The sequence below is a fragment of the Ornithorhynchus anatinus genome, chromosome 2 (genome assembly GCF_004115215.2).
Source record: "Ornithorhynchus anatinus isolate Pmale09 chromosome 2, mOrnAna1.pri.v4, whole genome shotgun sequence".
NCBI lineage: Eukaryota > Metazoa > Chordata > Mammalia > Monotremata > Ornithorhynchidae > Ornithorhynchus > Ornithorhynchus anatinus.
The window spans coordinates 141,282,766-141,295,634 of record NC_041729.1 but is presented as its reverse complement, the minus strand read 5'-3'; the positions used below and the strand labels follow the sequence as shown (position 1 = coordinate 141,295,634).

At 54.8% G+C, this 12,869-nt stretch overlaps 1 protein-coding gene across 1 annotated transcript; it reads left to right on the top strand.

Moving 5' to 3' along the window:
• On the top strand, positions 1-12,435 carry NEU3 (neuraminidase 3). The gene is made up of 3 exons (XM_029058523.1): positions 1-93; positions 5,757-5,966; positions 11,385-12,435. Exons 2-3 carry the CDS (start codon positions 5,760-5,762, stop codon positions 12,417-12,419), a joined length of 1,242 nt encoding a protein of 413 aa, XP_028914356.1. The 5' UTR covers positions 1-93; positions 5,757-5,759; the 3' UTR covers positions 12,420-12,435.
• The last annotated feature ends 434 nt before the right edge of the window (positions 12,436-12,869 follow it).

Genomic DNA, 12,869 nt, shown 5'->3' with positions numbered 1-12,869 from the left:
GGTGGAGCTCCGGCTCTGCTTGCAGCTCAGTGACAGCAGAGGCCTAGAGGAGCAGCTGCCGCTCGGGCTCGAGGTCCCCAGTTTCGCCTGCCGGTCAGTCTGCGTGCATTCCTTCTCATTCAATCGTTTTTTCTAAGGGTTTATTCGGTGCAGGGGTTGGCTGGGTGCAGGGCACTGTACTGAGCGCTTGGGAGAGGGCATTGCAGCCCTAAGCAGAGGCAGTCCCTGTCCACCACAAGTAAATACAGTTCCAGGTGAGCTGAAATAGCAATTGCTGCAGAAATACAAATGGTCCATTCTGGGGTGTTTGCAGTGGCAATGTAGGGATAATAATGCTGGTGTTTGTTAAGCGCTTACTATGTGCAGGGCACTGTTCTAAGCGCTGAGGTAGAGATCCCAAAGTTGGACTGGGGGGGAAAACAAAAAGGATAGAAAGAGCGTTCGGTATTCATTCAGTCGTATTTTGTAAGGGTTTACTGGGTGCAGGGCAGTGGACTGAGCGCTTGGGAGAGGGTATCACAGCCATAAACAGTGACAGTCTCTGCCCACCAAAAGTAAATACAATTCCAGGTGTGCTGATAGAGCAATTGCCGCAGGAATACGAATGGTCCATTCTAGGGTGTTTCCAGTGGCAACGTAGGGATCCCAAAGCTGGACGGTGGGGAAAACAAAAAGGATAGAAAGAGCATTCATTCATTCAGTCGTATTTTGTAAGGGTTTATTGGGTGCCGGGCACTGTACTGAGCACTTGGGAGAGGGCGTCAAGTCATAAACAGTGACAGTCTCTAAAGGTAAATACAATTCCAGGTGTGCTGATAGAGCAATTGCCGCAGGAATACGAATGGTCCATTCTAGGGTGTTTCCAGTGGCAACGTAGGGATCCCAAAGCTGGACGGTGGGAAAAACAAAAAGGATAGAAAGAGCATTCATTCATTCAGTCGTATTTTGTAAGCGTTTACTGGGTGCAGGGCACTGTACTGAGCGCTTGGGAGAGGGCATTACAACCATAAACAGTGACAGCCTCTGCCCACCCCAAGTAAATAAAATTCCAGGTGAGCTGATGTAGCAGTTGCCGCAGAAATACGAATGGTCCATTCTAGGGTGTTTCCAGTGGCAACGTAGGGATCCCAAAGCTGGACGGTGGGGAAAACAAAAAGGATAGAAAGAGCATTCATTCATTCAGTCGTATTTTGTAAGGGTTTATTGGGTGCAGGGCACTGTACTGAGCGCTTGGGAGAGGGCATTACAAAGATAAACAGTGACGGTCTCTGCCCACCACGAGCTCGCAGTTGTAGGGGAGAGGGCAGTTATCAAAACAAGTAAATACAATTCCAGGTGAGTTGATGTAGCAATTGCCTCAAAAATACGAATGGTCCGTTCTAGGGTGTTTGCAGTGGTAATGTAGGGATCCCAAAGCTGGACAGGGGGAAAAACAAAAAGGATAGAAAGAGCATTCGGTATTCATTCAGTCATATTTTGTAGGGGTTTACTGGGTGCAGGGCACTACAACCATTAACAGTGACAGTCTCTGCCCACCACAAGTAAATAAAATTCCAGCTGTGCTGATGTAGCGATTGCCGCAAAAATGCAAGTGGTCCATTCTAGGGTGTTTTCAGTGGCAATGTAGGGATCTGTAAGCTGGACAGTGGGGAAAAAAAAGGATAGAAAGAGCATTCATTCATTCAGTCGTATTTTGTAAGGGTTTACTGGGTGCAGGGCACTGTACTGAGCGCTCGGGAGAGGACTTTACAACAATAAATAATGACAGTCTCTGCCCACCACAAGTGAATACAATTCCAGGTGAGCTGATGTAGCGATTGCCACAAAAATACGAATGGTCAATTCTAGGGTGTTTGCAGTGACAGTATAGGGATCCCAAAGCTGGACAGTGGGAAAAACACAAGGATAGAACGAGCATTCATTCATTCAGTCGTATTTATTGAGGACTTACTGTGTGCAGGATACTGTACCGAGCGCTTGGGAGAGGACGTTACAGCGATAAACAGTGACAATCTCTGCCCACCACGAGCTCGCAGTCGTCGGGGGGAGGGCAGATATCAAAACAAGTAAATACAATTCCATGTGAGCTGATGTAGCAATTGCCGCAGAAATACGAAGGGTCAATTCTGGGGTGTCTGCAGTGGCAATGTAGGGATCCCAAAACTGGACGGGGGGGGGGGGGGGGGGGGGGAAGGATAGAGCATTTATTCAGTCGTATTTTGTAAAGGTTTACTGGGTGCAGGGCACTACAACCATAAACAGTGACAGTCTCTGCCCACCTCAAGTAAATAAAATTCCAGGTGAGCTGATGTAGCGATTGCCACAAAAATGCAAATGGTCAATTGTAGGGTGTTTTCAGTGGCAATGTAGGGATCCCAAAGCTGGACAGCGGGGAGAAGGAAAAGGATAGAAAGAGCATTCATTCATTCAGTCATATTTATTGAGGGCTGTGTGCAGAGCACTGTACTGAGTGCTTGGGAAGAGGGTATTACAACCATAAACGGTGACAATCTCTGCCCACCACAAATAAATAAAATTCCAGGTGAGCTGATGTAGCAGTTGCCGCAGAAATACAAATGGTCAATTCTAGGGTGTTTCCAGTGGCAACGTAGGGATCTGAAAGCTGGACAATGGGGGGAAAAAAAAGGATAGAAAGAGCATTCGTTCATTCAGTCGTATTTTGTAAGGGTTCACTGGGTGCGGGGCACTGTACTGAGCGCTTGGGAGAGGCCATTACAACTATAAACAGTGACAGTCTCGACCCATCACAAGTAAATACAATTCCAGGTGAGCTGATGGAGCAATTGCCGCAAAAATACGAATGATCCATTCTAGGGTGTTTCCAGTGGCAGTGTAGGGATCCCGAAGCTGGACAGTGGAGAAGAAGAAAAAGCATAAAAAGAGCATTCATTCTTTCAGTGGTATTAATTGAGCATTTACTGGGTGCAGGGCACTGTACTGAGCGCTTGGGTGGGGGGCATTACAACGATAAACAGTGAAAGTCTCTGCCCACCACGAGCTCACAGTCTGGGGATGGAGGGGGGCGTGAGGGAGGGCAGATATCAAAACAAGTAAATAAAATTACAGATGATGTAGCCACTGCCGCAGAAATACAAATGGTCACTTTCACGGTGTTTCCAGTGGCAACGTAGGGATCCCAAAGCTGGAGAGTGGAGAAAAGAAAAAGGATGGAAAGAGCACTCATTCATTCAGCCGTATTTTGTAAGGGTTTACTGGGTGCAGGGCAGTGTACTGAGCGCCTGGGAGAGGGCATTACAACGATAAACGGTGACACTCTGCCCACAGCAAGTAAATAAAATTCCAGGTGAGCTGATGTAGCGATTGCCACACAAATACAAATGGTCACTTTCACAGTATTTCCGGTGACAATGTCTGGATCCCAAAGCTGGACAGTGATTCATTCAATCGTATTTATTGAGCACTTACTGTGTGCAGAGCACAGCGTGGCTCAGTGGAGAGAGCGCGGGCTTGGGAGTCAGAGGTCATGGGTTCGAATCCCAGCTCTGCCACTTGTCAGCTGTGTGACTGTGGGCAAGTCGCTTCACTTCTCTGTGCCTCAGTTACCTCATCTGTAAAATGGAGATGAAGAGTGTGAGCCTCACGTGGGACAACCTGATTCCCCTGTGTCTACCCCAGCGCTTAGAACAGTGCTCTGTACATAGTAAGTGCTTAACAAATACCAACATTATTATTATTATCACTGTGCTAAGCGTGTACTAAGCATGTACAGTGCCGAGCACTTCGTACAGTGCCAATTGCTTAGTACAGTGCTGTGCACACAGTAAGCGCTCGATAAATACGATCGAACGGAGCAATCTATTCTTTTGAAATGTGGTGTTAGAGAAGGCTTTTGCGAATAATAATAGTAATTATGGTATTTGTTAAGCACTTACGATGTGAGAAGCAGCGTGGCTCAGTGGCAAGAGCCCGGGCTTGGGAGTCAGAGGTCATAGTTTCTAATCCACTGCTTGTCAGCTGTGTGACCTTGGGCAAGTCACTTAACTTCTCTGTGCCTCAGTGACCTCGTCTGTAAAATGGAAATGAAGACAGTGAGCCCCACATGGGACAACCTGATTACTTTGTATCTACCCCAACGCTTAGAACAGTGCTCGGCACACAGTAGGCGCTTAACAAATGCCGTCATCATCATCATGTGCCAGACGCTATACTAAGCACTGGGGTGGATACAAGCACCCGACTAGACTGTAAGCCCGTCAATGGGCAGGGATTGTCTCTATCTGTTGCCGAATTGTACATTCCAAGCGCTTAGTACAGTGCTCTGCACACAGTAAGCGCTCAATAAATACTATTGAATGAATGAATGAAAAGCAAATTGGGTTGGACGCCGTCCCTGTCCCACATGGGGCTCACAGTCTCGATCCCCATTGTACAGATGAAGTAACTGAGCCCAGAGAAGTGAAGCGACTCGCCCAGGGTCACATCCATTCATTCATTCAATCGTATTTACTGAGCGCTTACTATGTGCAGAGCATCGTACTAAGCGCTTGGAACGTACAATTCGGCAACAGATAGAGACAATCCCTCCTCAACGACGGGCTCACAGTCTAAAGCAGACAAGGGGCAGAGCTGGGATTAGAACCCGTGACTTTCTGACTCCCAGGCCTGGGCTCTAGCCACTAACCATACTGGACTGCCCGAAAAATGAACAAATGGATTTTGGAGCAAATTCAACTAAAGTGGTCTTTGGAAGGACAAATGACTCGACTCAGATGAGCATATTTTGGACACATCATCAGGAGGACTGATTCTCTGGAGAAGACACTCATGCTAGGAAAAGTCCAGGGAAAATATGGAAGAGGCAGCTCGGCAGCTAGATGGATAGAGACTACATTCATTCATTCATTCAGTAGTATTTATTGAGCGCTTACTGTGTGCAGAGCACTGTACTAAGCGCTTGGAAAGTACAATTTGGCAGTACCGTAGCAACGGTAACGGAGGAACCGTTAGAAAGGTTGCAGATTATGGCAGAAGACGGGACGTTCTGCCAAAAGTAGATCCAAAGAGTCGCTATGAATGGGGAACGACACGACGGCACCCGGCGAGAACGATAATTGGGGGTCCCGAGGGTCGGCTGCCGGTCAGCAGCGGGGGGTGGGGGGGATGGCGGACCAGAGTTTTGGGGGGCCTGGGAGTGGGAGCCCTGTATCTGACTGCATCTTATCTGCCCCTTGGCCCCCATTTCTCCCATCTGGGACGGGAACCAGGCTGTCCCAATAATAATAATAATAATAATGTTGGTATTTGTTAAGCGCTTACTATGTGCCAAGCACTGTTCTAAGCCCTGGGGTAGGTACAAGGTGATCAGGTTGTCCTACGTGGGGCTCACAGTCTTCATCCCCATTTTACTGATGAGGCCACTGAGGCCCAGAGAAGTGAAATGACTTGCCCAAACTCACCCAGCTGACAAGCGGCGGAGCCGGGATTAGAACTCACGACCCCTGGGCCTGGGAGTCAGAAGGATCTGGGATCTGATCCCAGCGGTGTGACCTCGGGCAAGTCACTTCACTTCTCCGCGCTTCTCCGTCAGATGGGGACGAGGACTGTGAGCCCCGCGTGGGACGGGAACCCTGTCCAATCTCACCTCGTTCCGATTAGCCGGGATCTCCCCCGGCGCTCAGTACAGCGCCCGGCACCCTAGTAGGCGCTTAGCGTTGGGAACGAAAAGGGGGAGTGAGCCCCGGTCGGTAACGGCTGCCTCTCTTGCGCGTCCGCAGACGATGGAGGAGGCCGACCCCGGAGCGGCCAACGTGCCCCTGTTCCAGCAGGAAAGCGTGGGAGGGGTGACCTACCGGATCCCGGCCCTGCTGTACATCCCACCCTCCCGCACGCTGCTGGCCTTCGCCGAGAAACGCTCCTCCGCCAAGGACGAAGACGCCCTGCACCTGGTGCTCAGACGCGGACTGCGGGACGGACTCTCCGTCCAGGTGGGTCCCGGCCCCCACGCCTCGCCCCGGCTGCCCCGGACCACTTCCCCCAGTCTGGTTGTTTTCACGGTATTTCCTAAGCGCTTACTCTCTTCCGGACACTGTACTGAGCGCTGGGGTCGATGGAGAAGCAGCGCGGCCTGGTGGATAGAGTACAGGCCTGGGACTCGGAGGACCTGCGTTCTAATCCTCGCTCCGCCACTCGTCGGCTGTGTGACCTCAGACAACCCGCTAATGTTGGTATCTGTTAAGCGCTTACTATGTGCAGAGCACTGTTCTAAGCGCTGGGGTAGACACAAGCGAATCAGGTTGTCCCGCGTGGGGCTCACAGTCTTACTCCCCATTTTCCAGATGAGGTAACTGAGGCACAGAGAAGCGAAGTGACTCGCCCACAGTCACACAGCTGACCAGTGGCAGAGCCGGGATTCGAACCCATGACCTCTGACTCCAAAGCCCGTGCTCTTTCCACTGAGCCAGGCTGCTTCTCACTTAGTGCTTCTCACTTTCTCACTGAGCCACTTATCTTCTGTGTGCCTCAGTTTCCTCATCTCTAAAATGAGGGTTAAGACTCTGAACCCCGTGCGGGACAGGGACTGTGTCCAGTCTGACGACCTTGTAATTATCCCAGCATTTAGTACAATTTCCTGGCACACAGGAAGCGATTAACAAATACCGTTTTAAAAAATTATGAGCAAATCGGTTTGGACACAGTCCCCATCCCATGTGGGTCTCGCAGACTGAATCTCCATTTTACAGATGAGGTGACCGAGGCCCAGAGAAGTTAAGGGGCTTGCCCGAGGTCACACCGCAGTCCAGGGGTGGGCCCGGGATTGGAACCTGAGATCAGAGAAGCAGCGTGGTGCAATGGATAGAGCAAGGGCCTGGGAGTCAGAAGGTCATGGGTTCTAATCCTGGCTCCGCCACTCGTCTGCTGCGTGACCTTGGGCAAGTCACTTCAGTTCTCTGGGTCTCAGTTACCTCAGGTATAAAATGGGCATAGAGACTGTGAGCCCCATGTGGGCCACGGATTGGGTCCGACCTGATTTGCTTGTATCCACCCCAGTGCTTAGTACAGTGTCTGGCGCATACTAAGCACTTAACAGATACCACAGTTATTATAATTTGAACCCAGGTCCTTCTGACCCTCAGGCCCGTGCTCTATCCAGTAGGCCACAGTCCTTCTCAGTTTCCTCCGCTCCAACCAGCACAATGGATCGATTATTATTATTAATAATAATAATAGTGGTGGTATTTGTTAAGTTCATTCATTATCATATTTACCGAGCGCTTACTGAGGGCAGAATATTGTACTAAGCCATTGGAAAGTACAATTCAGCAACAAATAGAGACAATCCCTGCCCAACAACGGGCTCACAGTCTACAAGGGGATAGACAGACATCAAAACAAGTAGACAGGCATCAATACCATCGATATAAATAATTAGAATTAGAGGCAGAGACACATTATTAATAAAATAAATAGAATAATAAATCTGTACAGCTTTGCGCAAGTGCCGTGGGGAGGGGAAGGGGGAAGAGCAGAGGGAGGGAGTAGGGGGAATGGGGAGGGGAGGAGGAGCGGAGGCAAAGGGGGGCTCGGTCTGGGAAGGCCTCCTGGAGGAGGTGAGCTCTCGGTAGGGCTTTGAAGAGGGGAAGAGTTAGTTTGGCGGAGCTGAGGAGGGAGGGCGTTCCGGGACCGCGGGAGGACGTGGGCCGGGGGTCCACGGCGGGATAGGCGAGAACGGGGGACTGTGAGGAGGTGAGCGGGGGCAGAGGAGCGGAGTGTGCGGGCTGGACTGGAGAAGGAGAGAAGGGAGGTGAGGTTGGAGAGGGCAAGGGGATGGAGAGCTTTGAAGCCAAGAGTGGGGAGTTTTTGTTTCGTGCGGAGGTTGCTAGGCAACCACTGGAGGCTTTTGAGGAGGGGAGTGACGTGTCCAGAACGTTTCTGTAGAAATATAATCTGGGCAGCAGAGTGAGGTATAGACTGAAATGGGGAGAGACGGGAGGATGGGAGATCAGAGAGGAGGCTGACGCAGTAATCCAGTGGGGATATTACGAGAGCTTGTACCAGCAAAGTAGCAGTTTGGATGGAGAGGAAAGGGAGGATCTTGGCCGTGTTGCGAAGGCGAGACCGGCAGGTTTTGGTGACGGATCGGATGTGTGGGGTGAACGAGAGAGCGGAGTCAAGGATGACGCCAACGTCGCGGGCTTGTGAGACGGGACGGGTGGTAGTGCTTCCTATGTCCCGAGCAATGTGCTAAGCACTGGGATAGGTGCAAGATAATTACCTCAGGCGCTAATAATAACGTTGGTATTTGTTAGGCACTTACTATGTGCAGAGCACTGTTCTAAGCGCTGGGGTAGATACAGGGGAATCAGGTTGTCCCACGTGAGGCTCGCAGTTAATCCCCATTTTACAGATGAGGTAACTGAGGCCCAGAGAAGTGAAGCGACTCGCCCACAGTCCCACAGCTGCCAAGTGGCAGAGCCGGGATTCGAACCCGTGACCTCTGACTCCCAAGCCCGGGCTCTTTCCACTGAGCCATGCTGCTTCTCTACCTGTCCCACGTGAGGTTCAGGGCCTAGGTGAGAGGGAGAACGGGGATTAATTCCCCATTTTACAGATGAAGAAACTGAGGCCCAGGGAATACAAGTGCATGCTCAAGGTCACACAGCAGGCGAGGGGCGGAGCCGGGATCAGACCACGGGTCCTCTGACACGAGCCCTCGCCGTTCTCCCCTAGGCCTCCCAACGCTGAAAGCCGAGGGCCTGGGCCACCGTCCGTCCCCCTCCCCGCCCTGCAGCCCAGGCTCGGTGATTCTGTAGCCCCGCGGCCGGCGCAGCCGGGTTTCCTGCAGCTCAACGGACCGTACGGGTCACCGTTGCGGGGCAGCCCGCCAGACACCCCCCCCGGTCATACAGTCTCCCCTCCCCACAAAATTTCCAGGGGTCCGTCACAGAGAGCGCTTGGGGCCGAGGCTCTCGGCACCGGCAGTGGCTGCCCCCCCACCGGGCAGTTGGCCAGGTTTCGTTTTGGGTTTTCGCCTTGGGGGAGGCGGTTTGCTTTTTTAAAAAAATCTGTTATAATAATGGTATTTGTTAAGCGCTTACTATGTGCAAAGCACTGTTCTAAGTGTTGGGAGGATACAAGGTGATCAGGTGGTCCCACGTGGGGCTCACAGTCTTCATCTCCATTTTCCAGATGAGGGAACTGAGGCCCAGAGAAGCGAAGTGACTTGCCCAAAGTCACACAGCTGACAAGCGGCGGAGCCGGGATTTGAACCCATGACGTCTGACTCCCCGGCCCGTGCTCTTTTCCGCTGACCCACGCTGCTTCTAAGTTAAGCGCTTACTATGTGCCGAGCACTGTTCTGAGCGCTGGGGTAGATAGATAGATAGAAGGACATCAGGTTGGTCAGGGTCCCTGTCGCACATGGGGCTCACAGTCTTCATCCCCATTTTACTGATGAGTTTACTGATGACCAGAGAAGTGAAGTGACTTACCCAGGGGCACACAGCAAAGTGGCAGAGCAAGGATTGGAACCCATGACCTTCTGACTCCCAGGCCTGACCTCTATCTACTCCACCCGAGAGCCCCAAGTGGGAGAGGGAATGCTTGCGGCGTATCTTGGATGATAATAAAAATGATGGTATTTAAGCGCTTACTATGTGTCAAGCACTGTTCTAAGCGCTGGGGGAGATACAAGGTGATCGGGTTGTCCCACGTGGGGTTCACCGTCTTCATCCCCATTTTACAGATGAGGTCACTGAAGCCCAGAGAAGTGAAGTGACAGTCATCCAGCTGACAAGCGGCGGAACCGGGATCAGAACCCACGACCTCTGACTCCCAAGCCAGCGCTCAGTACAGTGCCTGGCATAGAATAAGCGCTTAACAGATGTCATTAAAAAAAAAAAAGAAGGGGGAGGCCCCCTTGTCCCCTTCCATTAAGTCCCGTTAAACGGGCCCAGCCCCCTTGCCAGCTGACGTCAGGGCAACACAGATTTGTGTTTGAGTCTTTGAAGGGACTGGAGTCAAGCTTTGCTCCTGGGATAGCGCGTTTAGCTCAGTGCTCTGCGCACAGGGACCATTCACTCAATATCACTGATAGACTGAGAAGCGGCGTGGCGGAGTGGATGGAGCCCGGGTCTGGGAGTCAGAGGGTCGTGTGTTCCAATCCCGGCTCCTCCCCCTGTTTGCTCTGTTACCTTGGACAAGTCCCTTCGCTTCTCTGGGCCTCAGTTCCCTCATCTGTAAAATGGGAATGGAGCCCGTGAGCCCCACGGGGGACAGGGAATGCGACCAACCCAGTGCTCGATAGGGTGCCCGGCACACAGTAAGCGCTTAACAGATTGAGAGGCGGCGTGGCTCGGTGGAAAGAGCCCGGGTTTGGGAGTCAGAGGTTGTGGGTTCAGGTCCCGGCCCCGCCGCTCGTCGGCCGCGTGACCTTGGGCGAGCCACTTCGCTTCTCTGGGCCTCAGTTACCTCGTCTGACAAACGGGGATCGAGGCTGTGAGCCTCAAGAGGGACGGGGACTGGGTCCAACCCGATTTGCCGGTATCCACCGCAGCGCTTAGTACGGTGCTTGGCACATAGTTTGTGCTTAACGAATACCATCATTATCATTATTCTCCTTCTCTGGGCCTCGGTTCCCTCATCTGGAAAAGGGAGATTCAGACTGTGAACCCCCTGTGGAACGTGGACCGTGTCCAACCTGATGAGCTCGTACCTACCCAAGTACTGAGAACGGTATATGACACATTATAATAAGAATGATGATGATGGCATTTGTTAAGCGCTATGTTCCAAGCACTGTTCTAAGCGCTGGGGGGGATACAATAATAATGTTGGTATTTGTTAACCGCTTACTGTGTGCAGAGCACTGTCGTAAGCGCTGGGGTAGATACAGGGTGATGAGGTTGTCCCACGTGAGGCTCACGGGCTTACTCCCCATTTTCCAGATGAGGTAACTGAGGCACAGAGAAGTTGAGTGACTTGCCCACAGTCACACAGCTGCCAAGTGGCAGAGCCGGGATTCGAACTCATGACTCTGACTCCCAAGCCCGTGCTCTTTCCACTGAGCCACGCTGCTTCCCTAACAAGGCGATCGGGTCGTCCCACATGGGGCTCGCCATCCTCGTCCCCGTTTTACAGATGAGGTAACTGAGGCCCAGAGCCCGTGGGACAAGCTGGTAACTTTGTCTCTACCCCACTGGGTGCGTGGCACCTAGTAAGCGCTTAATAAGCGCCATTATTATTCCACTGTAATTATCAGGGTGATCACTGAGGAGTTCGCAGTGGTTTTTACTGTCGGTTTGTGGTGCTCTCTCTCTCTCTGTCCGTCTCCGTCCCTCTCTCTCCCCCCCCACCCCCCGTTCGGCCCTCCGTGTCCGTCCGTCCGTCCGTCCCCGCCCCGGCAGTGGGGCCCCGCGGAGCCGTTGACGACGGCCCGGCTGCCCGGCTACCGCACGATGAACCCGTGCCCCGTGCGGGAGTGGAAGAGCGGCGAGCTGTTCCTCTTCTTCCTGTGCGTGCGGGACCACGTCAGCGAGCGGCGGCAGATCCTGTCGGGCCGCAGCGCCGCCCGCATCTGCCTCGTGTCCAGCTCGGACGACGGGCGCCACTGGGGGCCGCCGACGGACGTGACCCGGGAGGCCCTGGGCCCGGACTCCCGGCGCTGGGCCACCTTCGCCGTGGGGCCGGGCCACGGGGTGCAGCTGCAGGACGGGCGGCTGGTGGTGCCGGCCTACGCCTACGGCCGACGGCCCCGCTGCCCCTGCCTGCCCCTGCCCCTGCCCCCGGCCCCGCCCTGCCGCCCCCGGCCCCACGCCTTCGTGCTCTACAGCATCGACCTGGGCGCCACGTGGCGTCACGGGGCCCCCGTCCTGGCGGCGGACACGGGCGAGTGCGAGGTGGCGGAGGTGGCGGCCGGGGGGACGTCCGGCGGGCCCGTCGTGCTCTACTGCAACGCCCGCACGGGCGCCGGGTGGCGGGCGGAGGCGTTCAGCCCCGACGGCGGGGAGCGCTTCCGCCCGCCGGTCCTGTCCCGCCAGCTGCGGGAGCCCCCGCGGGGCTGCCAGGGCAGCGTGGTCAGCTTCCACCCCGGGCCGGCGGACGGGGCGGCCGACGGGGCGGCGGCCGCGGCGACGCCGAGGCCCCCCGGGGGGACCTGGCTCGTCTTCTCCCACCCGACGGGCCGGAAGCGGAGGGTGGACCTGGGCGTCCGCCTCAACCGCGCCCCGCTGGAGGCCGGGCCCTGGTCCCGCCCCTGGGTCCTCCACCGGGGGCCCAGCGGCTACTCGGACCTGGCCGTCCTGGAGGACGGGGCCGGGGAGGAGGGAGGGGTCTTCGGCTGCCTGTTCGAGCGCGGGGTCAAGCGGGAGTGCGAGCAGATCGCCTTCCGGCTCTTCACCGGCCGGCAGCTCCTGGACCGCGTCCGGCCCGAAGAAGACTAGACGGGAGCCCGGCCGGGGGTGGGGGTGGGGGCGGGGGCGGGGTGGGGGGGGGACGGACGGGGCGGGCCGCTCGCTCCCCCCGGACTGGAACACCCCAGGGCCCGCCTCTAACCCCGATCCCGGGGTCGGAGTCTCGGGGCCGGGTAGCCGAGGCCCGGGTCGGGAACGCGAGCACCCGGACGACCTGTGCCCCGCGACCGTCGGCCAGCGGGACGGAAGTCTACGGTCTCGGTGGAGTCGGTCGGACCCTCCCCTCCGCCCGAGCGCCGCCTGCGACTTCTTTCTGACGGGCATCCAAACGGTGGTGTCCGTCGAGGCCCCCCCTTACCGTGCGCCAGTCGCTGTGCTGGGCGCCGGGGCGGGGCCCAAGCAAATCGGGTCGCATACGGTCCCCGTCCCAGTTGGGGCTCGCGGTCTCCATCCCCGTTTTCCAGAAGAGGGAACCGAGGC

What these genes read in the sequence shown, in the direction of transcription:
- NEU3 (XM_029058523.1), top strand. Translation starts at nt 5,760, where the DNA reads ATGGAGGAGGCCGACCCCGGAGCGGCCAACGTGCCCCTGTTCCAGCAG. An exon ending in GGGACGGACTCTCCGTCCAG is followed by an intron (nt 5,967 to 11,384) that starts GTGGGTCCCGGC and finishes CCGCCCCGGCAG; the next exon opens with TGGGGCCCCGCGGAGCCGTT.